Source organism: Hylobates moloch, unplaced genomic scaffold (assembly GCF_009828535.3).
Source record: "Hylobates moloch isolate HMO894 unplaced genomic scaffold, HMol_V3 SCAFFOLD_23, whole genome shotgun sequence".
In the NCBI taxonomy this organism is placed as follows: domain Eukaryota; kingdom Metazoa; phylum Chordata; class Mammalia; order Primates; family Hylobatidae; genus Hylobates; species Hylobates moloch.
Window position 1 is genome coordinate 19,251,096 of NW_026652298.1, and position 26,249 is coordinate 19,277,344.

General features: G+C 44.3%; 1 protein-coding gene across 1 annotated transcript in view; it reads left to right on the forward strand.

The window, feature by feature from the left end:
* The first annotated feature begins 9,769 nt into the window (after positions 1 to 9,769).
* NAIP (NLR family apoptosis inhibitory protein) overlaps positions 9,770 to 26,249 on the forward strand; it is a 49,869-nt gene continuing 33,389 nt past the window's right edge. The window contains exons 1-3 of the mRNA XM_032145258.2: positions 9,770 to 9,817; positions 18,359 to 18,929; positions 19,903 to 20,002. Of these exons, the coding sequence (XP_032001149.1) occupies positions 18,362 to 18,929; positions 19,903 to 20,002 (668 nt within the window). The 5' untranslated portion in view covers positions 9,770 to 9,817; positions 18,359 to 18,361. The remainder of the gene's footprint in view (positions 9,818 to 18,358; positions 18,930 to 19,902; positions 20,003 to 26,249) is intronic.

Sequence of the window (26,249 nt, forward strand, 5' to 3'; positions counted from 1 at the left end):
GTGCCTGGCTAATTTTTAAAAAGTTTTTTTTTGTAGAGACAGTGTCTTCCTATGTTGCCCAGGCTGGTCTTGAACTCCTGAGCTCAAGTAATCTGCACACCTCAGTCTTCCAAAGTGTTAGGATCACAAGCGTGAGCCACCGTGCCCAGCCATAAAAACTGGATTTTTAAAGTGAGTTCTCCCAAGTTTCAGATGTTGGCATCTAATTTAGAAAAACACAGAGGCTAAATAAAACTTATCTTCAGGCCACCAGTTTACAAACTTTGGCCTGGCCTGTCTCTTTTCTATCATTTATCGTCAGGGCAGATAATCTTTTAAGTTTCAGGTGTTATACTTTCCTGGGATATACTCCTCTTAGGGGATAATTTATTTATTTTTTGTTTTTGTTTTTGTGACAGTCTTGCTCTGTCAACCAGGTTAGAGTGCAGTGGCACGATCTTGGCTCACTGCAGCCTCCGCCTCCTGGGTTCAGGTGATTGTCCTGCCTCAGCCTCCCGAGTTGCTGGGACTACAGGCATGTGCCACCATGGCCGGCTAATTTTTGTATTTTTAGTAGTGCCGGGGTTTCACCATGTTGGCCAGGCTGGTCTCGGAACTCCTGACCTCAAGTGATCCACCCACCTTGGCCTTCCAAAGTGCTAGGATTACAGGCGTGAGCCACCGTGGCCAGCCTTAGGGGATAATTTAGGTTTTTTGTCTTTCTGTTTTTAATTTAAATTTTTATTTTTTTGAGGCAGTATCACTCTGTCTCTCAGGCTGGAGTGCAATGGCACAGTCAACTCACTGCAGCCTTGAATTCCTGGGCGCAAGTGAGCCTCCCAATTCAGCTTCTCAAGTAGCTAGGACTACATGTGTGCACCACCACACCTGGCTGAATTTTTTTTTTTTTTTTTTAAGAGATGTACTCTTGCCATGCTGTCCAGGCTCGTGTCAACTCCTGGCCTCAAAGGATCCTCTCTCCTAGGCCTCCCAAAGTGCTGGGATTACAGACTTTAGCCACTGTGCCCAGGCTAGTTCAAATTTTAAGCATTAAGAATTGACTCTTTGGAGGACTAGGGATCTTTTAAGGATCTCTACAGTCAGTGACTCTAAATGTAGTGTTTGGACCAGTAAGTAGCATTAGCATCACCCAAGAAGTCATTAGAAATGCAAATTCTTGGCCAGCGCGGTACCTCCCGCCTGTAATCCCAGCACTTTGGGAGTCTGAGGTGGGTAGATCACGAGGTCAAGAGTTCGAGACCAGCTTGACCAACATGGTGAAACCCTGTCTCTACTAAAAATACAAAAATTAGCCGGGCGTGGTGGAGGGCACCTGTAATCCCAGCTACTCAGGAGGCTGAGGCAGGAGAATCGCTTGAATCCAGGAGGTGGAGGTTGCAGTGAGCCAAGATCGCACCACTGCACTGCAGCCTGGGCAACAGAGTGAGACTCCGTCTCAAAAAAAAAAAAAAGCAATTATTGAGCCCCATCACAGGCCTGTTGAATCAGAAACTCTGAGGGTGGGTCTAGCATTCTGCTTTAACAAATCCTCCAGGTGGTTACAATAAATGTTGAAGTGTGAGAGCTACTGCCTGTAATCCCATTTAGAGAGGTACATAGGTAACTTAAAAACAGGTCTTGATAAAAGAATTCTACTAAACTTAAAAAACAAATTTGGGTAACTTTATAAAAAAACAAATCTCGGCAGGGCACAGTGGCTTAGGCCTGTAATTCCAGCACTTTGGGAGGCTGAGGCGGGTGGATCACGAGGTCAGGATATCGAGACCATCCTGGCTAACACGGTGAAACCCTGTCTCTACTAAAAATACAAAAAATTAGCCGGGCGTGGTGGCAGGCGCCTGTAGTCCCAGCTACTCGGGAGGCTGATGCGGGAGAATGGCGTGAACCCAGGAGGTGGAGCTTGCAGTGAGCCGAGATCGCGCCACTGCACCCCCCGCGGGGGGAAAAGAAAAAACCTCCGTCCTCAAAAAAAAAAAAAAAAAAACCAAACCTCAAACATGGAATTATTTTTTCACTTCTTTTGTTTTGTTTTGTTTTTTTGAGACAGAGTCTCGCTCTGTCACCCAGTCTGGAGTGTGGTGGCGCCATCTCGGCTCACTGCAATTTCTGCTTCCCGGGTTCACGCCATTCTGCTGCTTCAGCCTCCCGAGTAACTGGGACTACAGGCACCTGCCACCATGCCCGGCTAATTTTTTTTGTATTTTTAGTAGAGACGGGGTTTCACCTTGTTAGCCAGGATGGTCTCGATCTCCTGACCTCGTGATCCACCCGCCTCGGCCTCCCAAAGTGCTGGGATTACAGGCATGAGCCACTGCGCCCAACCTTTTTCACTTCTCTTAATGCTCTGTAAACATTAATGTATTTATATATGTACTTAGAATTTTAAAAAATCAATTTTATTGAGTTATAATTAACATACAATAAACATGCTCCCATCTTGAGTAATTCCATGCCTTTTGACAAGTGTTCTGTACCCATGCCACGACCACCACAATCGAGAGAGAACATCTTCATCACTCCAGAAGGGCTCCTTTGCAGTCAGTACCCACTAGGAGTTCCAGCCGCCGGTGACATTGATCTGTTTTCTGTCACTGTAGATGAGATTTGTCTGTTATATACAATTTTTAAAAATTAAATGATATGTATGGCTTCTTTTGCTTAGCATAATGTTTTTCAGCTTATTCATTTGTTGCATATATCAATACTTTGCTTCTTTTTACTGCCTGTACTTCATTTATGGATACGTTGTTTATCCATGTGTTTATCCCCAATGGACATTGGGTTGTTTCTGATTTTTTGGTTATTATTATGAATAAAGTTGCTATGAACGTTATTGTGTAAATCTTTGTGTGTTCATGTGTTTTCATTTTTCTTGAGTAAATATGTAGGAATGGAATTGCTACATTGCATGGCAAGAGTATACTTAGCTTTCCGTGACACCAGTGAACTGTTTTTCCGAAGACATCGTATTAATACCATTTTACATTTTCACAACTAATGTATGAGCTCGCAGTTGCTCCACATCCTCAACTAACAGTTGATATTGTACAATACAAATATTAACTTCTAGAATATCTTCACAACTTTAGAGTAGATAGTGATTTCTTAGGACACAAAAACTATCAATCATAACAAAAATTAAAATTGGACTCCATCAAAATTAAAAACTTCTTTTTGAAAGACACCATTAAGAAAATGAAAAGATGGTTAACACACTGAGAGAATATATGTGCAATGTAAATATCTAACAAAGGACTAGTATGCAAAATATATAAGAATTCTTATAATTTAGTAATAAAAAGGAAAACACGCAATTTTAAAATGGGTCAAGGATTTAATTACGGCCAAGTGCAGTGGCTCACACCTGTAATCTCAGCACTTTGGGAGGCCGAGGTGGGTGGATCACGAGGTCAGGAGTTCGAGACCAGCCTGGCTAACATGGTGAAACCCCGTCTCTACTAAAAACACAAAAATTAGCTGGGCATGGTGGCGGGCGCCTGTAATCCCAGCTACTCGGGAGGCTGAGGCAGGGGGAATCACTTGAACCCAGGAGGCGGAGGTTGCAGTGAGCTGAGATTGTGCCACTGCACTCCAACCTGGGCGACAAAGCGAGACTCTGTCTTTAAAAAGAAAAAAAGAATTTAATTACCTTACTAAAGAAGATACATGAATGACCAATAAGCCATTAAATTAAAACCTCAGTGAGTATACACATATGCTGTGAAGTAGCTAAACTTTAAAACACTGCCCTATGTGCATGTACTTTTTAGCTAAAAATGTGTTTGAAAACAATATTTTAAAACTCAAAACTCCAAATTCTCTCTTCAAATTAGGTAGTAGTGTCACTGGAAGTAAAAGAGAAGTTACTTTAACTGCTAAAGAGTAGCCACTAAAAATCTACAACAAATATCATGTTTAATGCTCAAACTTTAGAAGAATTTATACCAAAAGTCAAGAATAAGATAGGATATCTATCTTCATTATTGAGCAACATTATATTAGAGGACCTAATCAATGCAACAAGGCAATAAATAATGTAAAAGACAAAACTGTCGTAATCAGATAATACAAACATCTAAGAAAATTCAGGGGGATTTACAATCATATATTAAACAGGCCAGAAGGAGTCCTATACATCATCAATGAATATTGAGAATAAAAAATAGTTTTAAAACCCCTCCAATTTATAAGGGCAACAAAATGTACAAGGTGCTAAAATAAATGTAATGTGTATTTGGGTATAAATACAGCAACATAATGAAAAGGTTTATTGGGGAAAAAATTACAGGGAGAAGGGTCAACGTGAAGAGGTTCCCCTGCCATCTGGACTTCTGGAAAAAGACCTGCTGGTCTAGGCACAGCTGGATGCACCATGGAAAGTGGTTCCAACAAACACTTGACACTGTAACAATTGTGGATGTTGATACAAAAAGAGGGAGCCAATGAATACCTGGTTGATTATTTAACGTTTGCTTCTCTGTTGAAGAAATGGCCTTGTTGGACTACAGCTTAGCTATGGTTCACATACTAATGCTGCTGATAACAGCTAGAAGCCTTACTAACTCAGAAATTTGCTAAACCACCAGAAAGAGGACATGAACCTTCTAGGACATCTGGATTGCCTTTTCTTAAAAATCTAGTCTTGGCCAGATGCTGTGGTTCACGCCTGTAATCCCAGCATTTGGGGAGGCTGAAGTGGGCAGATCACGAGGTCAAGAGATCGAGACCATCCTGGTCAACAGGGTGAAACCCCGTCTCTACTGAAAATTCAAAAATTAGCTGGGTGAGGTGGCATGTGCCTGTAGTCCCAGCTGCTGGGGAGGCTGAGGCAGGAGAATCACTTGAACCCGGGAGGCGGGGGTTGCAGTGAGCTGAGATCATGCCATTGCACTCCAGCCCGGCAACAGAGAAAGACTCAGTCTAAAAAAAAAAAAAAAAATCTAGTCTCTATGGCAGCACAACATCAGGTAAAAGTACAGACTAGCCAGATCACTGGTTAACCTTAACCCCTACGTGCTTGAGTTTCCTTATCTGTAATACGGAGATATAGCAATAGCTGATTTGGACTGTTAAAGGAATTAAGTGGACACGTGTAAAGTGCTTAGAATTGTGCCTGGCAAGTAGTAGACTGCAATATTGTGATATAAAAAATATCTATATTTGATCTTCATCCAGTTCCTGGCACAGATCTCCAGAAACCCTTGTTTCTGGAGTGACAGGGGTGATAGAAACATCTTTTATTAGAACACTTGGTCTTGGTTCCTGACACAAGAGCTTCTAAGACCTCTGGAATCTCCAAGTGATAAGAGTGTGTGACAATGAGCTAACTGGTGGCTGGGATCCTTTAGACAACTTCAGGATGGGGGCTATCCCCTGAAAGACTAAGGCATGATTAGAGGTCTGGGATTTGCAGCCCCACCCCTTGACCTCCAGAGAGGGTAAAAGGGCTGGAGATTGACGAACAACCAACTGCCAGTGATTTAACCAATCATGCCTAAGTGATAGCACCTCCATTAAAAAATAAACCACAGGTTTGGAGAGCTTTTGGTTTGGTTAACCCCAACCACATACCAAGAATGTGATGCACCTCAAACTGCATGAAGACGAAAGGTCCTGTGCTCACCTGGGACCCTTCTGGACCTTGCCCTGTGTACCTCTTCAACGGCCTGTTCAACTGTATCCTTTATGATAAAGCAGTAAACATAAGTAAAGTTTCTGAGTTCTGTGAGCCATTATAAGAAATGATCGAACCTGGGATTTTCCTTTCGGAAGCCCCTCTCTCTCACAAGGGAGAGAGCTGTTCTCCTTTTTCTTTTGCCTGTTAAACCTCCGCTCCTAAACCCACTCCTCGTGTGTATCCGTGTCCTTAACCTTGTTGGTGTGAGACGACGAACCCCGGGTATTGACCCCAGACAACAATGCCACTTCATATTGGGGACTTCGTCTGGGATTCCGAGGTGCATTCATTGGAAAGGTGAGTAGAGGGGCGGACCTCAACTCTGTCCTTTGATTTCGAGGCTCTTGGCCTCCATTTTAGAATCAAACCAAACCAAATACTGGGCCCCTTTCTGCTTCTGTGAATGGGAAAACTCTGCCTTCACCAATTAGCCATTTAAAAATGATGAGCGTGGCTGCCAGCCTTATAAGTCTTGGGGGACAGGCTTGCTGGGGAGAACATGGAGAACCCCCCAATACCCACGGGCTACTGGGCATATTGGCCATGTTTGAACCAGTTTCCTTTCACGGAGGACCAAGCTGTCGTGTGGGGCTGGAAGAGGTCCTGGAGCAACTGAGGATTTCTGGCTGGGGCTACCTCCTGGTGCCATCCGAAGGCTTCTGGACTGACCCCAGCCTCCCACCACCCTAACGGGTGTCGGCAACAGGACCTCCAACTTTCCTATCATAATTCCCTCATTTCCTATCCACGACCACCATGTCTCCTATCCTCTCTCTGTATGCAGTACTGGGGGAGTTTTACAGTTCAGGGAAGTAATCTTGTTAGGCAAGAACAAAGAATGCTGTAGCAACCGGGGATATAGCACAGGCGCATGCTGTTGTGATTTTCTAGGAGCAGAGGGTCTCCTCCCCCACCACAGTGAGCGTCACTCTGCCCTTGCTCTGGAAAGCACATGGCATGTCAAGGTCACTCTGCCCTTTGTCATAGTAAGATTAGGGTGGGGCGACCAACCTTCCCCGCGTGCTATGTAAACGTCACACCTGTTCAACCTGTGGGCTCTGCGCAAATCAGACGCCGCCTCCTCAGGCCTGCCTATAAAATCTGGTGCAGTCCACCGCAGGCCGGATTTTCCTTTCGGAAGCCCCTCACAAGGGAGAGATCTGTTCTTTTTCTTTCTTTTGCCTGTTAAACCTCTGCTCCTAAACTCCCCCAACCCCCAAGAAAGAAATTATCGAACCTGAGGGGGTTGCAGATACCCATGATTTGTAGTGAACTCGGACAGAAGTGTGGGTACCCTGAGGTCCTAATAGTTGTGGCTGGCATCCGAAGTAGGGGGCAGTCTTGGGGGCTGAGCCCCTAATCTGTGGGGTCTGCACTAACTCTGGTTAGTTAGCATCAGAATTGAGTAAAATTGTAGGACACTCAGCTGCTGTCTGTGGAGAATTAGAGAATTGGTTGGTGGAAAACCCATATATTTGATGTCAGAATGTGAGTAGGGAAATGGTTTTTCCTTTATAAGCTCTATGTAAATGTTAGTTAATGTTTTTGGTAATAAATACACAATATTACTGATTCTTAAAAGTATAAACCCAGGAAATTGGAAAGGTGAGTAGAGGGGCGGACCTCAACTCTGTCCTTTGATTTTGAGGACATGGCATGTCAAGGTCACTCTGCCCTTTGTCATAGTAAGATTAGGGTGGGGCGACCAACCTTCCCCACGTGCTATGTAAACGTCACACCTGTTCAAACCAACCTGTGGGCTCTGCGCAAATCAGACGCCACCTCCTCAGGTGGATCTTACCTCAGGCAGATTTTACCTTTAAGCAATCAACAGAGCTTAAAGGTAAAAAAATAAAAATAAAACCGAAATGGGACCAGTAGCACATAGAATATTTTAACACATTCTTGGAAAGTAGAAACCATATGGACTAGTAGAAAGGAAGCAGCCCACGGAAACCGCTTCCTGAATATGGAGTGTCCTATGAGAGGCTATCTGCCCTATGGAGAAGCTTGGAGTAACTGCGGACACAGGATGCCAGATAGGAAGGAGGGCTGGAGTGACATGAAGGGCTGAAAATTGAGGGACTAATTGGAAGCCCATGCATGGGACAGTCAGCTCTCTCTACCCCGTGATCAGAATATTTGACACACAAGTGCTTACCCTGGGGCAAAAAATTACAGGAGTCTTCCCTGTTCCCCACAAAATTGAACACATTGCTTTCTCTTAGTTGACCTAGAGAACCAGTTTGGGCACTGGCACCCCAAAACTAAGAATCCTTTTAAGAAATGGTGATTTTATGTCCAAGGAATGTTCCAAGTAAGTTTTCGGCTGCTAGCTTTGTCTTTACAAGTAACAGGCCAGGCCCAGTGGCTCATGCCTGTAACTCTAGCATTTTGGGGGACTGAGGTGGGCAAATGGCTTGAGGTCAGGAGTTCAAGACCAGCTTGGGCAACATGGCGAAACCCTGTCTCCACTAGAAATAAAAAATTAGCCAGGCGTGGTGGTGCTCGCCTGTAGTCCCAGCTACTTGTGGGGCTGAGATGAGAGGATCACTTGAGCCTGGGAGGTCGAGGCTGCAGTGAACCGAGATTGTTCCACTGCACTCCAGTCTGGATGACAAAGTGAGACCCTATCTCCAAAAGAAAAACAAAAAAATACCAAGTAACTTGAAATCATTTTCTGAGATCTTTCTCTGACCTTCTGACGTTAGGGTGATTCTTATTCTCCATAGAGTGAAAGGCCCAGGTTCAAGTCCCACTCCTGTGGCTCCTGATTTTTTAACAATTATTTTGACCAATGTGTTTTTAAATGACCTAATTCTTAAACAGGAGTTGAAAACCCAGGATCACTACACATTTGAGGAAAGTTGATAATATGAAAAGTAAACACCAAGGTAAGTGGTAGAAACCTTTGAGGAAACATAATTCAGGAAACAGGAACTTAAACATTAGTATTGTACAACAGATTCAGGAAGATGGCACTGGTTAAAAAAATTGACACTATGAAAATAAGGAGCAGAGAAAAGAAAGAGCTGTGGGAAATTACAATTGCTGAAATTTTAAACTAGATTGGAGAGCTGGAATATAAAGGAGAGGACAGCTGGGTGCGGTGGCTCACACCTGTCATCCCAGCATTTTGGGAGGCTGAGGCTGGCAGATCACTTGAGCCCGGGAGTTTGAGACCAGCCTGGGCAACATGGTGAGACCCCCATCTCTACATAAAATAAAATAAAAAATTAGCTGTGCATGGTAGCACACGTCTGTAGTCCAATAACTTGGGAGGCTGAGGTGGGAAGATCACTTGAGTCCAGGAGGTGGTGGCTGCAGTGTGCTGTGATTGTGCCATTGCACTCCAGGCTGGATGACAGAGCAAGACCCTTAGAAAGTAGGAAAAGAATATATGGAAAAAAAAACAAGTGTTCAATTAATTTCTCACCTGAATAGCGGGAATACCAAGAGAGTAAAAAGAGAGTAACAGACAGTAGGAAGTTATCAAAGAAATAATAGAAGGTAATTTCCCAGGCTTGATGGGAGACCCAAGAGCTCAGATTGAAAAGGCCCATTGAATACCCAGCCCAATGAATGTAGAGAGATCTACACTTAGGAGAAAAGATCCTAAAAGCTACCAGAAAGATAGAAACTGTTACTATAACAGAAATAAGACACTAGCACCTTAACTATTAACCAATCTTAACAAACTAGAATAAAGGCCGGGTGTGGTCGTTCATGACTATAATCCTAGCGCTTTGGGAGGTTGAGATGGGAGGATCGCTTCAGCCTGGGAGTTTGAGGCTGCAATGAGCTAGGATCGTGCCACTGCATTCCAGCCTGGGTGACAGGGTGAGACACTGTCTCAAAAACAACAGAAATAAAAAAACTAGAATGAAATACTTCTGGTGTGAGACTTTGTAGGTTTCATTACTCCTTTTGGGTCCTGATTAAATCCTGTTGACTCATGACCTCAGAGCATTTACTGGTAAAGTCTCTGACTGCGCAATTCGTTTTGCGTTTTCGTTCCTTAAATATTTTCTCACTGCTTCCTACTAAAGGACGGTCAGAGCATTTGTACTTCAGCCACATACATTCCTTCCACTGGCCAGCATTCTCCTCTATCAGACTAGAACTGTGGATAAACCTCAGGTAAGTAAATTACTATCTCTGGCAAAGATGCGTTTCTTCCACACCTACACCCATGGCCCCTTCTTTGTCTTGCTATTGTTTCTCTCTTTGGAGGCAGGATGGTGTGGAGGAAAGAGGACAGACACTGGAGTCACACAGACTTGGGTTTAAATCCTAGCTCCATGGCACAATTGCCTCAATGGCACTCTTAGCATTGTAGTCAAAGAATATTAGACCTGGAAAGGGCCTTGGAAATTACTTCTCCTCCCCCAGAAACAGCCTCCAGACTGGCGTGATTGACCACCAAACTTCGTTGTGTCAGAAAGGATCGATGTCTGCTGGTCTGCTGCACTCTGTACTCATTTATCTCTGGGGAGGCCTGAAGCCTCGGTGCTGTTCCTTGGCCAAACCTAAATGAAATGTACTAGCCAGTGATTAATAGAGTCCTGTGCTGGGGTGGGAGACAGACCAGGGAGCAGCCTGTTTCTTGTTTCTTTCTTTCTTTTTGGAGATGAAATCTCACTGGCTTTGAACTTCTGGGCTCAAGTAATCCTCCCACTTCAGCCTCCCAAGTAGCTGGGATTACAGGTGCATGCCACAGCCCCAGCTTGACTATACCAGCTTGTTTCTGGTTTTGAGCCCTGGTATGCAAGCTAGTGTTGGCTACCTGATCAGAGGAGTATAAAAGAGCCTCAGATGAGGTTACAGTTCTCCTGAGACCAAGGTGTCTTGCATGTATCATCTAGCTGGTTCATTGCTTAAAGATGAAGCACATCTTCCACATCCTCTGTGGCTGCAAAAGGACCCTAGGAACCGCCCGTGGTGTTTCACTTGCCTTTTGGTTTGTTGGGTGTTTTTTTTTTTTTTGTATCTATCCTTTACCTTTATTAAAGCCTTATGTGAGGATACTATGCGGAGTCTTCTAAGTCTTTTCAATGATCCAAACCTGTGTAATTGATGAAGAGGGTACTGTGAATAGGATCATTACTTTGTTTTTGAGACAGGGTCTCACTCTGTCACCCAAGTTGAGTGCAGTGTCTCGATCACGGCTCACTATAGCCTCAACCTCCTGGGCTCAAGAGATCCTCCCACCTCAGCCTCCTGAGTAGCTGGGTCTACAGGCGCACACCACCATGGCTGCCTAACTTTTAAAAAAATTATTTTGTAGAGCTGGAGTCTTACCATGTTTCCCAGGCCGGTCTCGAACTCCTGGGCTCAAGTGATTTGCCTGCCTCGGCCTCCCAAAGTGGTGGGATTACAGGTGTCAGCAACTGCTCCTGGCCCCAGGTTTTGTTTTGTTTTTTGTTTTTTTTTTCTAAGACAGGGTCTCACACTATTGCCCAGGCTGTAGTGCAGTGGCACTGAAGCCTGAAACCTCTGCCTACTGGGTTCAAACAATTCTTGTGCCTCAGCCACCCGAGTAGCTGGGATTACAGGCATGCACCACCACACCCGGCTGATTTTTTTGTTATTTTAGTAGAGATGGGGTTTCGCCATGTTGGCCAGGCTGGTCTTGAACTCCTGAACTCAAGTGATCCACTCGTCCCAGCCTCCCAAAGTTCTTGGATTACAGGTGTGAGCCACTGCGCCTGGCCCCCCAGTTTTTTACTTTATAATTTAAATGATAGCTAAGGCTTTGTTTGGGAGAAAGATGAAAAGTGGGGAAAGATTTAGAGCCACTGGTGCCAGGCTGGTTGCTGGAGAATCCCTGTTTGAATTTGTTGAAGTGCTACAACTCTCAATGGGAAGAAAGGGATGACAATGGAACTTGAAGGTGGTTGATGCAGAGCAAGAGGAAATCGCTAAATAGATTTAAAAAGAAATCCACACACAGAGGAAGTCAACCAAGAATACAGTTCCCTGGCTGGTTAGGCTGCTTTGGCAAAAATGAAAGTAACTAAAAAAGAGCCCTGCGTTGCCAAGTGCACCAAGTTCCTTCTGTAAAGGGAAGGAACATGATGCCAAAGGGGAGTTGGGCAGATATTTCTTCTGATGGGAATGTGACCCTTATCTGGTAGATAATCACCAAAGAAACTACAGTGGGAGGGCATCAAGAGACAACTGAAACAGGGAACTACACAAGAGTGACGTTGCCTGTGGACTGACAAAGCTTCCTGCAGAACCACTGCTGGGCTTGATATACACGAATGACAGAGGAGCTCTTTTCCTTGTATTAGGTACCATCAAATGTACCTTCAAATGAAAGGGTGTGCTTGGTCTTAATTAGCTGAATTCGTTGAAGATCGCCAATTAGCTGCAGCTTTTGCCGCAATGTGGTTAGCTGGGCAAATTCCAAATCGGTTGAGCTGCATAAATGTGGGAGTACATAAAACATCTTGTAAAGGGGAACTGCCCAATTCCACCCATAATTGCTAGATGAAATACTCCCTAGAGGTTACTGAAATGTTGAGAATGCAAGCAAGCACATTTGAACTGGTTCTATGATGAAACTAAGGTATCCCTTAGTTTTATGTCTTTGACTTAAGTGATGACTGATGCTGTGATAAGAGGGCCTCCACCTTCGTAGACTTTGTGTGTGACCCTACTACTGGGGGAGCAGGATGAAGTGAGAGGCTGTTGAAGACTTACTAGCTCCTTTGCTCCAAATAGTGCTGAATGATTAACATCATTTTTCAATGATTAACATCATTGAAAAGAAAGGAGGCCGGGTGTCATGGCTCACACCTGTAATCCCAGCATTTTGAGAGGCTGAGGCAAGAGGATCACTTAAGCCCAGGAATCTGAGGCTGCAGTCAACTAGAATCATGCCACTGCACTTGTACTACAGCCTTGGCAACAGAGTGAGCCCTTGTCTCTTATAAAAAAAAAAAAAAAAAAAAAAGGAAAGGAAGGGCTGGGCATGGTGGCTCACTCCTGTAATCCCAGCACACTGGGAGGCCGAGGCGGGTGGATCACCTGAGGTCAGGAGTTTGAGACCAGCCTGGCCAACATGCTGAAACCCTGTCTCTACTAAAAATGAAAAAATTAGCCGGGCATGGTGGCACCTGCCTGTAATCCCAGCTACTCAGGAGGCTGAGGCAGGAGAATTGCTTGAACCTGGGAAGCAGAGGATGCAGTGAGTCAAAATTATGCTACTGCACTCCAGCCTGGGTGGCAGAGCAAGACTCCATCTCACTTTGTTGCCCAGGCTGGTTTCAAATTCCTGGGCTCAAGCAATCCTCCCATCTTAGCCTCCCAAAGTGCTGGGATTACAGGTGTGAGCCACTGCGCCCAGCCAAGATTTCTAATGTATCCTAGTCTTGATGAATTAAACAAATAAACCTTTAGGATGATGCGAAAGCAGAATCTACAGTCACTTTAAAGCAGTGTGATGTAAAGAAAAGGGTGGCAGAGTCTCTTGGTGCTATGGGACCTAAGGACATTTACATTGGTGTGGGTAAAATGCCCGGAGTGGTGAAAAACTTTATTGTCATCGTTGGACCATGGTGCATAATGTATTGTTATACCTACTAATAAAAATTAAATGGCAATTAACTTAGTTTAATATGACAATGCAACTGTAAGTTTAAGAGTGAAAAATGGGCCAGGTGTGGTGGCTCAGGCCTGTAATCCCAGCACTTTAGGAGGCTGAGGTGGGAGGATCACTTGAGCCCAGGGGTTTGAGACCAACCTGGGCAACATAGGGAGACCCCCCGAATACCCCCCAACACCCCTGTCTCTATAAAAAATGGTGGTGTGCTCCTGTAGTACTAGCTGCTTGGGAATCTGAGGTGGGAGGATCGCTTCAGCCCGTGAGGTTGAGGCTGCAATGGATGGTGATCAAGCCACTGCACTCCAGCCTAGGTGACAGAGCAAGACCCTGTCTTAAGAAAAAAAAAGTGAAAAATGTCCATATAAAAACTTGCACACTAATGTGCACAGCGGTATTGTTTATAATAGCCAAAGTGTAAACAATCCACATATCCATCAACTGGATTGAGGAAAAAAATATGGTATATATGACAATCAAATGTAGTATATCCACATAATGAAACATTATTTGACAATGAAAAGGAATATGAAGTACTAAAACAATACAACACGGATGAATTTGGCTTCCTTTTTTTGTTGTTCTTTTTATTTTATTTTTTAAGCACCTCTACCAACATGAACATTTTGCTAAGTGAAAGCAACCAGACACAAAGGACCATGTATTGTATGATTCAATTTATATGAAATGTCCCTAGTAGGCAAATCTATAAAGAAAGTAACATAGTTGCCTAGGGCTAGGAGGGTAATGGGGGAAATGGAAAGCAACTGCTAATGGGCACAGCGTTTCTTTCTGGGGGAATGAAAATGTTCCAAAATTGATTGTGGTGGTGGTTGCGCGTGTTTATGAATATGCTGAAATCTATTGAACTGTACATTTTATTTACTCTTTTTAGAGACAGAGCCTCACTCTGTTGCCCAGGCTGGAGTATAGTACTGCAATCATAGCTCCCCGCAGCTTCATACTCCTGGGCTCAAGAGACCCTTCCACCTCAGCCTCCCGAGTAGTTAGGACTACAGGCACATGCCACCATGCCCAGCTAAGTTTTCATTTTCTTTTAAAAAAAATTTTTTTAGAGACAGGGTCTAGCTATGTTGCCCAGGCTGATCTCAACTCCTGGCCTCAAGCAGTCCTCCCACCTTGGCCTCCAAAGCACTGGGGTTATAGGTATGAGTCACCACACCCTGAGTTGTTCATTTTAAATGGGTGAATTTTATGATGTGTGAATTATATTTCTTTCTCTTTTTTTGAGATGGAGTTTCACTCTTGTCGCCTAGGCTGGAGTGCAGTGGTGCAACCTTGGCTCACTGCAACCTCTGCCTCCTGGGTTCAAGCAGTTCTCCTGCCTCAGCCTCCCGAGTAGCTGAGATTATAGGCATGCGCCACCACGCTCAGCTATTTTTTTTTGTATTATTAGTAGAGATGGGGTTTCACCATGTTGGCCAGGCTAGTCTCTAACTCCTGGCCTCAGCCTCCCAAAGTGCTGGGGTTATAGGTGTGAGCCACCACGGCCGGCCCCAAGTAGCTGGGACTACAAGCATGTGCCACCACGCCTGGCTAATTTCTTTTTTTGTATTTTTAGTAGAGACGGTTTCGCCATGTTGGCCAGGCTGGTCTCAAGCTCCTGACCTCAGGTGATCCACCCACCTTGGCCTCCCAAAGTGCTGAGATTACAGGCATGAGCCACTGCTCTTGGTGAATTACATTTCAATATAATTGCATAATTGTTATCATCTCTCCCTGATATATTATTGGAATAGATGTGACATCTGAATGGGGATGCCTTTGAGGAAAGAGATTTCATGAAATGTACAGTGAGTGGCATAATTGTGGCTCACTGTAACCTTGAATTCTTTGGCTCAAGTGATCCTTCTGCCTCTGCTCCCTGAGTAGCTGGGACTACAGGCATGTGCCACCACATCTGGCTAATTTTTAAAATTTTTTGTAGAGACAAGGATCTCACTAAGTTGCCTAAACTGACCTCAAACTCCAAGCCACAAACAATCCTCCCACCTTGGCCTCCCAAAATGCTGGAATTACAGGTGTGAGCCTCCACACCTGGCCACTTACTTTCTCTTTGATTCCTATTTCAGAAGAAAATCATAATCAATTTTCATTTGTGTGGAAAGGCCACCAATGCACATTTAAGGTGCTCCCACAGGACATTTAAATTATCTTGCTTATTGCTACAACCTAATGAGGAACAACTTAGATTTGATTGCACTGGAAAATACTATATATTTTTTTTGTTTATTTGAGATGGAGTCTCACTCTGTCACCCAGGCTGGAGTGCAATGGCGAGATCTTGGCTCACTCCAACCTCCGCCTCCCAGGTTCAAGTGATTCTCCCGCCTCAGCCTCCCAAAGTGCTGGGATTACAGGCATGAGCCACTGTGCCCGGCTAATACTATATCTTACTATATTGATGATAATAATGTTAATCTCTCAATCCAAATATCCAGCTAAGACTGAATTGGAAGTGTTTGTTAATCATATAAAAACCAGGGAGGGGATGATTAACTGGCTAAAATGTAAGGCTTAGCATAAATGGTAAAATTCTTAGAAATTACTTGGGCTAGGCTGGGTGTGGTGGCTCACATCTATAATCCTGGTGTGGGAGCTGAGATCGCGCCACTGCACTTCAGCCTGGGTGACAAGGACAAGAGTGGGAGGCCAAGGCAGGCGGATCACTTGAGGTCAGGAGTTGAAGACCAGCCTGGCCAACATGGCAAAACCCTGTCTCTACTAAAAATACAGAAATTAGCCACGATTGGCACGTGCCTGTAATCCCAGCTACTCAGGAGGCTGAGGCAGGAGAATTGCTTGAACCCAGGAGGTGGAGGTTGCAGTGAGCTGAGGCCACGCCACTGCACTCCAGCCTGGGTGGCAGAGTGAGACTGTCTAAAAAAAAAAAAAAGAGGAATTATTTGGGCTAGAGCCACTAGAAACATTCTCAAACAACCAAAATTAAGTTGCTAGCTTTAAGACAGGAAAAAGGCACAAAAATTGGTTTAATTTCTTGGTTCCTGGAGAAATCACATACCATGTTTGGGAATTTTATCAACCCTTATTCTCGAAGTTAAGAGGGAATGGGGAGCTAATTTATATGGGGCTTTGAAAAATGAACAAATGGCAGGCTCTTTGGGGACTTCGAAGAGATTCCTTTGGGGCTGTAGCACCTCAGTGTTCAAATGATGTTAGCAATGTCGACAACCAACTCACGCCTATGGAGCTTCTTACCAAAGCCCGTGACTGCCCCTCAGGGATGGTCATGGGGATTTGAGACTAGAAAAGTTACCTGAGGCTTCTGGCAGGTATATGTCCTTTGAAAAACAGTCATTGGCCTGTTACTGAGCTGTTTTTTTTTTTTTTTTCTGAGACAGAGTCTTGCTCTGTCGCCCAGCCTGGAGTACAGTGGCGCGATCTCGGCTCACTGCAAGCTCCACCTCCCAGGTTCATGCCATTCTCCTGCCTCAGCCTCCTGAATAGCTGGGACTACAGGCGCCAGATACCAGGCCTGGCTAATTTTTTTTTGTAGTTTTAGTAGAGATGGGGTTTCACCTTGTTAGCCAGGATGGTCTCGATCTCCTGACCTTGTGATCTGCCCGCCTCGGCCTCCCAAAGTGCTGGGATTACAGGCGTGAGCCACCGCGCCCGGCCGGCCTGCTACTGAGCTTTAATTGACTGCTTCTATAATGGAAGAACATAAAATTATTTTGAGATCTGGAAACCCAGGACAGAGAACATTCTGGGGGAGAACCAGAGCCCTGACAATATGAAGGACTTCATGTCACCATTCTCCAGAGCAATTTGGTGACATATATAAAAATCTTGAAAAATATACATATGATTTGACTCAAATTCTCTTGAAACTTTGTGAGGAAAAAATAATGACTGGAAAAACATTTTTGTTGTTATAGGATACTCAATTATCCTATAACATTTGTTTATAAAGAGAAAAATGGCAACAGCCTGAATGTCTTACATGAGGAGATTCATGAAGCCATTAAGGAGTAACTTGCAGATATGTATTTATTAATGTGACATTTTATATATATGTCTATATATAAAGAGAGACAGTATGTATAGAAAGAGGTTATATATATATATATATATATATATATATATATATATTGCTATGTTGCCCAGGCTGGTCAAACTCCTGGCCTTAAGAAATCCTTCCACCTTGACCTCCCAAAGCACTGGGATTACAGGCATGAGCCATCTCCCCTGGCTGTATTTTTTAGTTAAGAGGAAAATAGTTTATAAAATAAAACGTTTGACACCCATAACCATAATTATAGTGGGGCATCTGCAGCTTTGGCACAGAGCACCGAGACTTTTTTTTTTTTTTTGATACAGAGCCTGGCTCTGTCGCCCAGGCTGGAGTGCAGTGGTGCGATCTCGGCTCACTGCAAGCTCTGCCTCCCGGGTTCACGCCATTCTCCTGCCTCAGCCTCCCGAGTAGCTGGGACTACAGGCGCCCGCCACGGCGCCCGGCTAATTTTTTGTATTTTTAGTAGAGAGAGAGTCACTGTGTTAGCCAGGATGTTCTCGATCTCCTGACCTCATGATCCACCCGCCTCGGCCTCCCAAAGTGCTGGGATTACAGGCGTGAGCCGCCATGCCCGGCCAGAGCACCCAGACTTAAAACATGAACACAAAATAATGATTTTTTAAAACTGAGTAATTTGATCAAATTGTTGCTGCCAGGCTATACAATTTTGTCTACGTTTTTCTTTAATATAAATGTTAAGTATATGCTCATGTTACCACATTGTGTCTATAACTAATATCTGGAAAGCTTCATGAATGGAGGCAGATTGGTGTCTGTCTTGTTGGTTGCTAGATCCCCAATGCCTAGCACTGTACCTGATATATAGTAGGTGCTTAGTAAATATTTGTCAATTAAGTAGATGAATACTGATGTTTCATAATTTTCCAACAATTTATCTTCTGTGTTGAAATTCCAGGCATTCCTTTAATTCCTGGTTTCTTCAGAAACAGTGGGAAATGCTCTTCTAAGAAAAATCTTACTATAAGGGATCAACCTGCTTTATTTCCCTTTTCAGAAAATGGCCACCCAGCAGAAAGCCTCTGACGAGAGAATCTCCCAGTTTGATCATGATTTGCTGCCAGAGCTGTCTGCTCTTCTGGGCCTAGATGCAGTTCAGTTCGTAAAGGAAATAGAAGAAGAGGAGCAGAAGGAGCGAGCAAAAATGCGGAAAGGCTACAACTCTCAAATGCGCAGTGAAGCAAAAAGGTTAAAGACTTTTGTGACTTATGAGCCGTACAGCTCATGGATACCGCAGGAGATGGCGGCCGCTGGGTTTTACTTCACTGGGGTAAAATCTGGGGTTCAGTGCTTCTGCTGCAGCCTAATCCTCTTTGGTGCCAGCCTCAGTAGACTCCCCATAGAAGACCACAAGAGGTTTCATCCAGATTGTGGGTTCCTTTTGAACAAGGATGTTGGTAACATTGCCAAGTATGACATCAGGGTGAAGAATCTGAAGAGCAGGCTGAGAGGAGGTAAAATGAGGTACCAAGAAGAGGAGGCTAGACTTGCATCCTTCAGGAACTGGCCATTTTATGTCCAAGGGATATCCCCTTGTGTGCTCTCAGAGGCCGGCTTTGTCTTTACAGGTACCTTGAAATTACTCTCTGAAGTGTTTCTCTGGCGTTTTAAGTTTAGGTTTCATTTTTCAATTGCTTTTGCAATATTTTGCTAAACTTTCTTCACTGGTTAAATGTGTTATATTAGGTATAAGGTCTAGTTTATTAAAGTTCAACATCAATATTTTTATTTTTGCTTCATTTTATATTTAGTACAGCCTGTGTTAATTTGCCAAATATATATAAAATAAGAAAGTTACTTCTCCTTAAACTCGGACCTTAGAAAATACTGGCTGTATTCTTAAGGCCTTGAAAAGATTAAATAACTCATGCGGTCATCCTGATCCCAGTCTCCTCACCCACCCTCCTTCTACTGCTCTTACATGGTCTTTCTTTGATTCTTCTCATTGCTGCAGTATTGGAGGGTTTTGTTTGTTTGTCCTAGCCCCACCATAGGGGTTATGATATATAAATGAGAATTCTAACAATAACAACGATCATTTACTGAGTAGTGTACCTACTTTATGCTAGGCATAGAGTGAGTACTAATTCTTATCCAATGAATTTACCCCTTTCTCTCCCATTTCACAGCTGAGTTCATGGAGGCTCAGAGACTTTAAGAAACATGCCTATGTTTCTACTGAAATGTCATGGCAAGGCTAAAACGTAGGTTTTCTAATTGCACATTACTCCAGCTGGTCCTGGTGTTAGTCGGCTTCCCTATCACTTTGACCCTGAGAGCTCAAAGAGCAACATACCAGCTCTGGGGGGCAGCTGGGGCAGGCTATTGAGTTACACAGCTTAGGGCTCTGTACCTGGAGCACAGCCGTGGTGGAGGGGCCCATTTTGGGTGGTGGGATTGAGGATGGAGACTCAGGCCAATGAGATCGGGAGTGCACAGGCACACTGGAGCATGTCTTGCTCCTGAACAAAACAATCAACTCTGTGTACATACCCCCTGGTGCCACTGCCAGGCAATCTAAATATTTTCCTTCATATATAGGTGAACAGGACACGGTACAGTGTTTTTCCTGTGGTGGATGTTTAGGAAATTGGGAAGAAGGAGATGATCCTTGGAAGGAACATGCCAAATGGTTCCCCAAGTAGGTAGATAATTTTTGCTTAAATTTGTCTTTTTTTTAATCTTTAATATAGAATTTTAATTTTTTTATTATTTTTATTATTATACTTTAAGTTTTAGGGTACATGTGCACAATGTGCAGGTTTGTTACATATGTATACATGTGCCATGTTAGTGTGCTGCACCCATTAACTCATCATTTAGCATTAGGTATATCTCCTAATGCTATCCCTCCCCCTCCCCGCCTTTTGTTTTTATTTTGAGACAGTCTTGCTCTGCCACCCAGGCTGGAGTATAGTGGCATGACTTCAGCTTGGTGCAAATTCTGCCTCCCAGGTTCAGGTGATTCTCCTGCCTCAGCCTTCTGAGTAGCTGGGATTATAGGTGTGCACCACCAAGATGGGCTAATTTTTGTATTTTTAGTAGAGATGGGGTTTTGCCATGTTGCCCAGGCTGGTCTTGAGCTCCTGAGCTCAGGCAGTCCACCCACCTAGGCCTCTCAAAGTGCTAGGATTACAGGCGTGAGCCACTGTGCCTGGCTAAATTTTTCAGTTCTTTAAAAGACAAAAGAAAAGACAAAAGAGCCACCTTTCTGGAGTAGCACCTTCAGTTTTGATGTTTCCCTATTCAAAATTGAACCACTCCAGGATTTATTCAAGCAGGAAAGGCCTAATTACATTGTGAAAAGTTTGAATTACAGAATTTTAAACAGTTTTTAAGTATTTAATTATCCCAAATACTAAGATATGTTTTGCCCAGTAGAAGTTTCATGATCTGCCTTAATTAATAAGTAAGGCTGGAAGCGGTGGCTTACACCTGTAACCCCAGCACTTTGGGAGGCCAAGACAGGAGGATTGCTTGAAATCAGGAGTTCAAGACCAGCCTGGCATGTAGAGACGCTGTTTCTACAAAAATAAAAAAAATTGGCCAGGCGCGGTGGCTCACGCCTGTAATCCCAGCACTTTGGGAGGCTGAGGCAGGCGGATCCGAGGTCAGGAGATTGAGACCATCCTGGCTAACACGGTGAAACCCTGTCTCTACTAAAAATACAAAAAATTAGCCAGGAGCGGTGGTGGGCACCTGTAGTCCCAGCTACTTGGGAGGCTGAGGCAGGAGAATGGCGTGAACTTGGGAGGCGGAGCTTGCAGTGAGCCGAGATAGCACCACTCTGGCCTGGGTGACAGAGTGAGACTCTGTCTCAAAAAAAAAAAAAAAAATTAGCCAGGCATGGTGGTGTGTACCTGCAATCCTAGCTACTTGGGAGGCTGAGGCAGGAAGATTGCTAGAGCCCAGGTAGTCAAGTCTGCATTGAGCCGTGATCAAGCCACTGTGCTCCAGCCTGGGTGACAGAGTGAGACCCTATCTCTAAAACTAATTAAAGAAATAAGTAATTGGATAAATTACTTATTTAAATAAGTATGGAAAATAATTTCCATAGGGGTGGTGTAAAATGGTGTATGCTGGAAGGTAAAAAATATTTAAACATTATTACAAATGGTTTCATGTACTGCTAAATATATACCAAATGAAAACATTGTATTTTTAAACCTCAGAGTTTTCATTACCGCAGTGGTCTTTAGTTCCTGGCTTAGAAAAGGAAGTACATTTTAATTATTTTTAATGCTATATTTACTAGTATTTTCCACATGACTTTCTTTGTTTCTACCAAATACAGATTCATTCCTTTAACAAGTTTTTAAACTTTCACTGTGTAAAATTTCATACAAAGATAGAATAGTGTAATAAATACTTGTCAACACATAGCCAAATCATATTTCATCCATCTCCTAGCCACTTTTTTTCCTGGAAATAATAACAATAACTATATTTTTTATTTTATTTTATTTATTTTATTTTATTTCATTTCATTTTATTTTATTTTATTTTATTTTTTTGAGACAGAGTCTTTCTCTGTCCCCCAGGCTGGAGTGCAGTGGCGTGATCTCGGCTCACTGCTAGCTCCACCTCCCGGGTTCACGCCATTCTCCTGCCTCAGCCTCCCGAGCAGCTGGGACTACAGGCGCCCGCCACAACGCCCGGCTAATTTTTTGTATTTTTCGTAGAGACGGGGTTTCACCGTGTTAGCCCAGGATGGTCTCGATCTACTGACCTCGTGATCTGCCCGCCTCGGCCTCCCAAAGTGCTGGGATTACAGGCTTGAGCCACCGCGCCCGGCTATTTTATTTTATTTTATTTTTTTGAAACGGAGTCTCACCCTGTTGCCCACTGGTGCAACTTGGCTCACTGCAACCTCCACCTCTCAGATTCAAGTGATTCTTGTGCCTCAGCCTCCCGAGTAACTGACATTACAGGCATGCACCACCACACCTGGCTAATTTTTGTAATTTTAGTAGAGATGCGGTTTCACCATGTTACCCAGGCTGGTCTGAAATTCCTGGCCTCAAGTGATCCACCCACCTTGGATTCCCAAAGTGCTAGGATTACAAGCATGAGCCACCTGCGTCTGACCAAGATTTGTTGTTTTTTTTCTTTTCTTTTTTTTTTTTTGAGACGGAGTCTTGCTCTTTCGCCCAGGCCAGAGTGCAGTGGCGCGATCTCGGCTCACTGCAAGCTCCGCCTCCCAGGTTCACGACATCCTCCTGCCTCAGCCCCCCAAGTAGCTGGGACTACAGGCACCCGCCACCGCGCCCGGCTAATTTTTTGTGTTTTTAGTAGAGATGGGGTTTCACCATGTTAGCCAGGGTGGTCTTGATCTCCTGACCTCGTGATCTGCCCGCCTTGGCCTCCCAAAGTGCTGGGATTACAGGTGTGAGCCACGGCTCCTGGCCTTTTTTTTTTTTTTTTTTTTTTTTTTTTTTTGAGAGTGATTTTTGCTCTGTTGCCCAGACTGGAGTTCAATGGTGCAATCTCAGCTCACTGCAACCTCCACCTCTCAGACTCAAGCAATCCTCCCACCTCAGCGTCCTGAGTAGCTGGGACCACAGGTGCCTACCACCATGCCCAGCTAATTTTCATATCTTTTATAGCGACAAGGTTTCACTTTATTGCCTAGGCTGGTCTGGAACTCCTGGTTCTAAAAACTCCTGGGCTCAAGTGATCCTCCCATCTCAGCCTCCCAAAGTGCTGGGCTTACAGGCATGAGCCACTGTGCCCAGCCCCTTAAGATTTTTAATTTGTAGATTTTCTCTTTATCCTTCTCTTTTTTCTTGTCACTTATTTGTTAAAGAAGCCATGTAATCTGTCCTGTAAAATTCCCTCTACTCTAGATTTGGCAGGATGTGTTCCTCTGGCATAGTCTAACATATTCCTCTACCTTCTGCATTTCCAGGAACCTGACACTTGGATCTAGCAGTTTGGTCAGGCTCAGATTCTATTTTCTTTCTTTTTTTTTTTTTTTTTTTTTTTTTGTGGCAGTCTCACTCTGTTGCCCAGGCTTGAGTGCAGCGGTGCAATCTTGGCTCACTGCAACCTCTGCCTCCTGGGTTCAAGCGATTTTCCTGCCTCACCCACCCAGGTCTGGGATTATAGGCACACACTGCCACACCTGGCTAGTTTTTGTATTTTTAGTAGAGACAGGGTTTCTCCATATTGGCGAGGTGGTCTCGAACTCCTGACCTCAGGCAGTCCACATGCCTCGGCCTCCCAAAGTGCTGGGATTATAGGCATGAGCCACCGTGCCCAGCCTCAGATTCTATTTTCTTTAACAAACATTTGTCACACACCTACTACATGCAAAGTTGTTGGTTGGATGCTAAATTAACGACAAAACTGGACATAGTTATTTACATTTATAAGTCATCTTGCACATGGATAGCCATGCCCACAAAAGTGAATGGAGGCCCGGCACGGTGGCTCATGCCTGTAATCCCAGCACTTTGGGAGGCCAGGGCAGGCGGATCATTTGAGGTCAGTAGTTCAAGACCAGCCTGGCTAACATGGTAAAACCCTGTCTCTATTAAAAATACAAAAATTGGCCAGGCGTGGTGGCAGGCGCCTGTAATCCCAGCTACTTGGGAGGCTGAGGCAGGAGAATTGCTTGAGCCCGGGAGGCAGAGTTTGCAGTGAGCTGAGATCGCACCACTGCACTCCAGCCTGGTCAATAGAGCGAGACTCCATCTCAAAAAAAAAAAAAAAAAAGGCTGGGCGTGCCTGTGATCCCAGCACTTTGGGAGGCCAAGGCGGGCAAATCACTTGAGGCCAGGAGTTCATTCAAGTGATGAACTCTCCTTTCCCCTCTCCCCTCTCTCCTCTCCTATCTCCCCTCTCCCCTGGCCAACATGGTGAAACCCCATCTCTACTAAAAATACAAAAATTAGCCAAGCGTGGTGGTGCGTGCCTGTAGTCCCAGCTACTCGGGAGGCTGAGGCAGGAAATTACTTGAACCTGGGAGGCAGAGGTTGCAGTGAGCCAAGATCACTCCACTGCACTGCAGCCTGGGCAACAGAGTGAGACTCCATCTCAAAAGAAAAAAAAAGTGAATGGATATCTTTGATATGTTTTGATATGTTGTGTGGGAAAGCAATATGCACAATAAGTGCAGTGTGAGACTTTGAAAATGTTTAAAACCACTCAAACTATACATGGAGTTGCTTGAAAACATATAGAAAAACTTATGAAAATATGTAAACCAAACTGTAGATACTTCTGGATCTGGATTTGTCAGGGGGTGAAGTAGTGACTGATTTTCACATTTATTTTGTTCATTGCTGTCTTGTTTAAATTTTTGGGAACAAGTATATATTACTTTCATAGTTGAAAAGAAAGTGAGGAGATTGAGAGGGAGGAAGTAAACAGGGAGGAGAGGAGAAAGGCAGGAAGAGGAGAGAGAGAAAGCTAGACAAGCAGATGAGATGGTTATGGGGACAAATGAAGGTAGAATTGTGAACTCATTTGACAGTCACTCTGGCTCCCTGACGAATCATAACAGCCACCCAGGCAGTCCTTGTCCATGCTGACAGTGTACCATATATGCATATGTAACAGGGAACAGCAGCCCCAGCTGGAGCACAAGCCGCTGCTCGTGGGCACCTGTCTCAGCTCTGGCCTCAGCTCAGGCTTCACTTAGCCTCAGGATCACTGTGTTTAGTGTCGCTGGGTTATACACTGGACAAGTACCAGTGGCACCATTCACATATTATCACATTATCATGTGACTAGTACCTACTAGAGCCACACATCCTGTCTGGAGGGGCCTTCATATGCCTTCTCTAACATAGAATGGAGGGTAAGGTAATAAGCACAGGGAGGGGAGACAGCAGTCCAGCAACCACTCCTAGAGCAGGAAGGAGCTCAGGCCAGCAAACCCTTGTTTGCCCTTGCAGGGGGTAGTGCAGAGGCTTAGGAGATAGAGCCAGGCTTGAATCTGCTGCTACCTGACTACCAGACCCTAGGCAAGTGACTGACCTTGTCTGAATCTCATATGTAAAATGCAGTGTCAACAACAAAAAAAATTAGAGAAAGATATCCCCAAATATGTCAAATTTATTCAGGAATAAGAAAAGAGGGTTATGATTTGGAATGCACTACGGTAAACCACAGGCACGTGCAGTGAGGGAAGAGTAAAGGGGATTTTTCTTGGCAAAAGGCAGAAGTTCACATAAGCTGCTTAGAAACAGAGTTCATAGCTGGGCATGGTAGCTCATACGTGTAATCACAGCTATGTGGGAGGCTGAGGCGGGAGGGTCGTTGGAGGCCAGGAGTTTGAGACCAGCCTGGGCAATATGACAAGGCTCCAGTTTCTTTAGAGAGGAGAGAGGAGAGAGGGGAGAGGGGAGAGAAGAGAGAAGACAGGAGACAGGCGAGAGGGAAGAGGGGGGAGGAGAGAGGGCAGAAGGGAATTCCTTGGTTCTGAAGGCTCAAAGCCAGAGTTGTTGTGTGTTCATTGGTGGAGATGCCGTTCCTGGGCAGGTGTTCTTTTGACAGCATCTCATCTTGTCTTATCTTATCTGAATTGCTGCAGTCCAAAAGAATGTGCAGTGATAAACCTTGTCATAGAAATACGTGCATATATGCAAGCAATGCAAAGCAGGAGATGCGTGACAGGCGTGAAGGGATTTCTTATGGGATTCTTAGAAAGTCTTTGGAACCGTTCCTATCTTGGACATGAAAGCCTGAACCCCACTCCTTCGTGCCTTCCCAGCCCTATTTTGTGTGCGTCTGACAAAGTGATTTCATCTTGGTATCTGCAACTTCCACAGCAGATAATAATGTACAGCTTGTCTGGTGGTTGTAAGGATGAGAAACAAAGTATACGGATCAAATGCTTTGTAAAAATTACCATGTAAAATGTGAGGATGACAGATGACCAG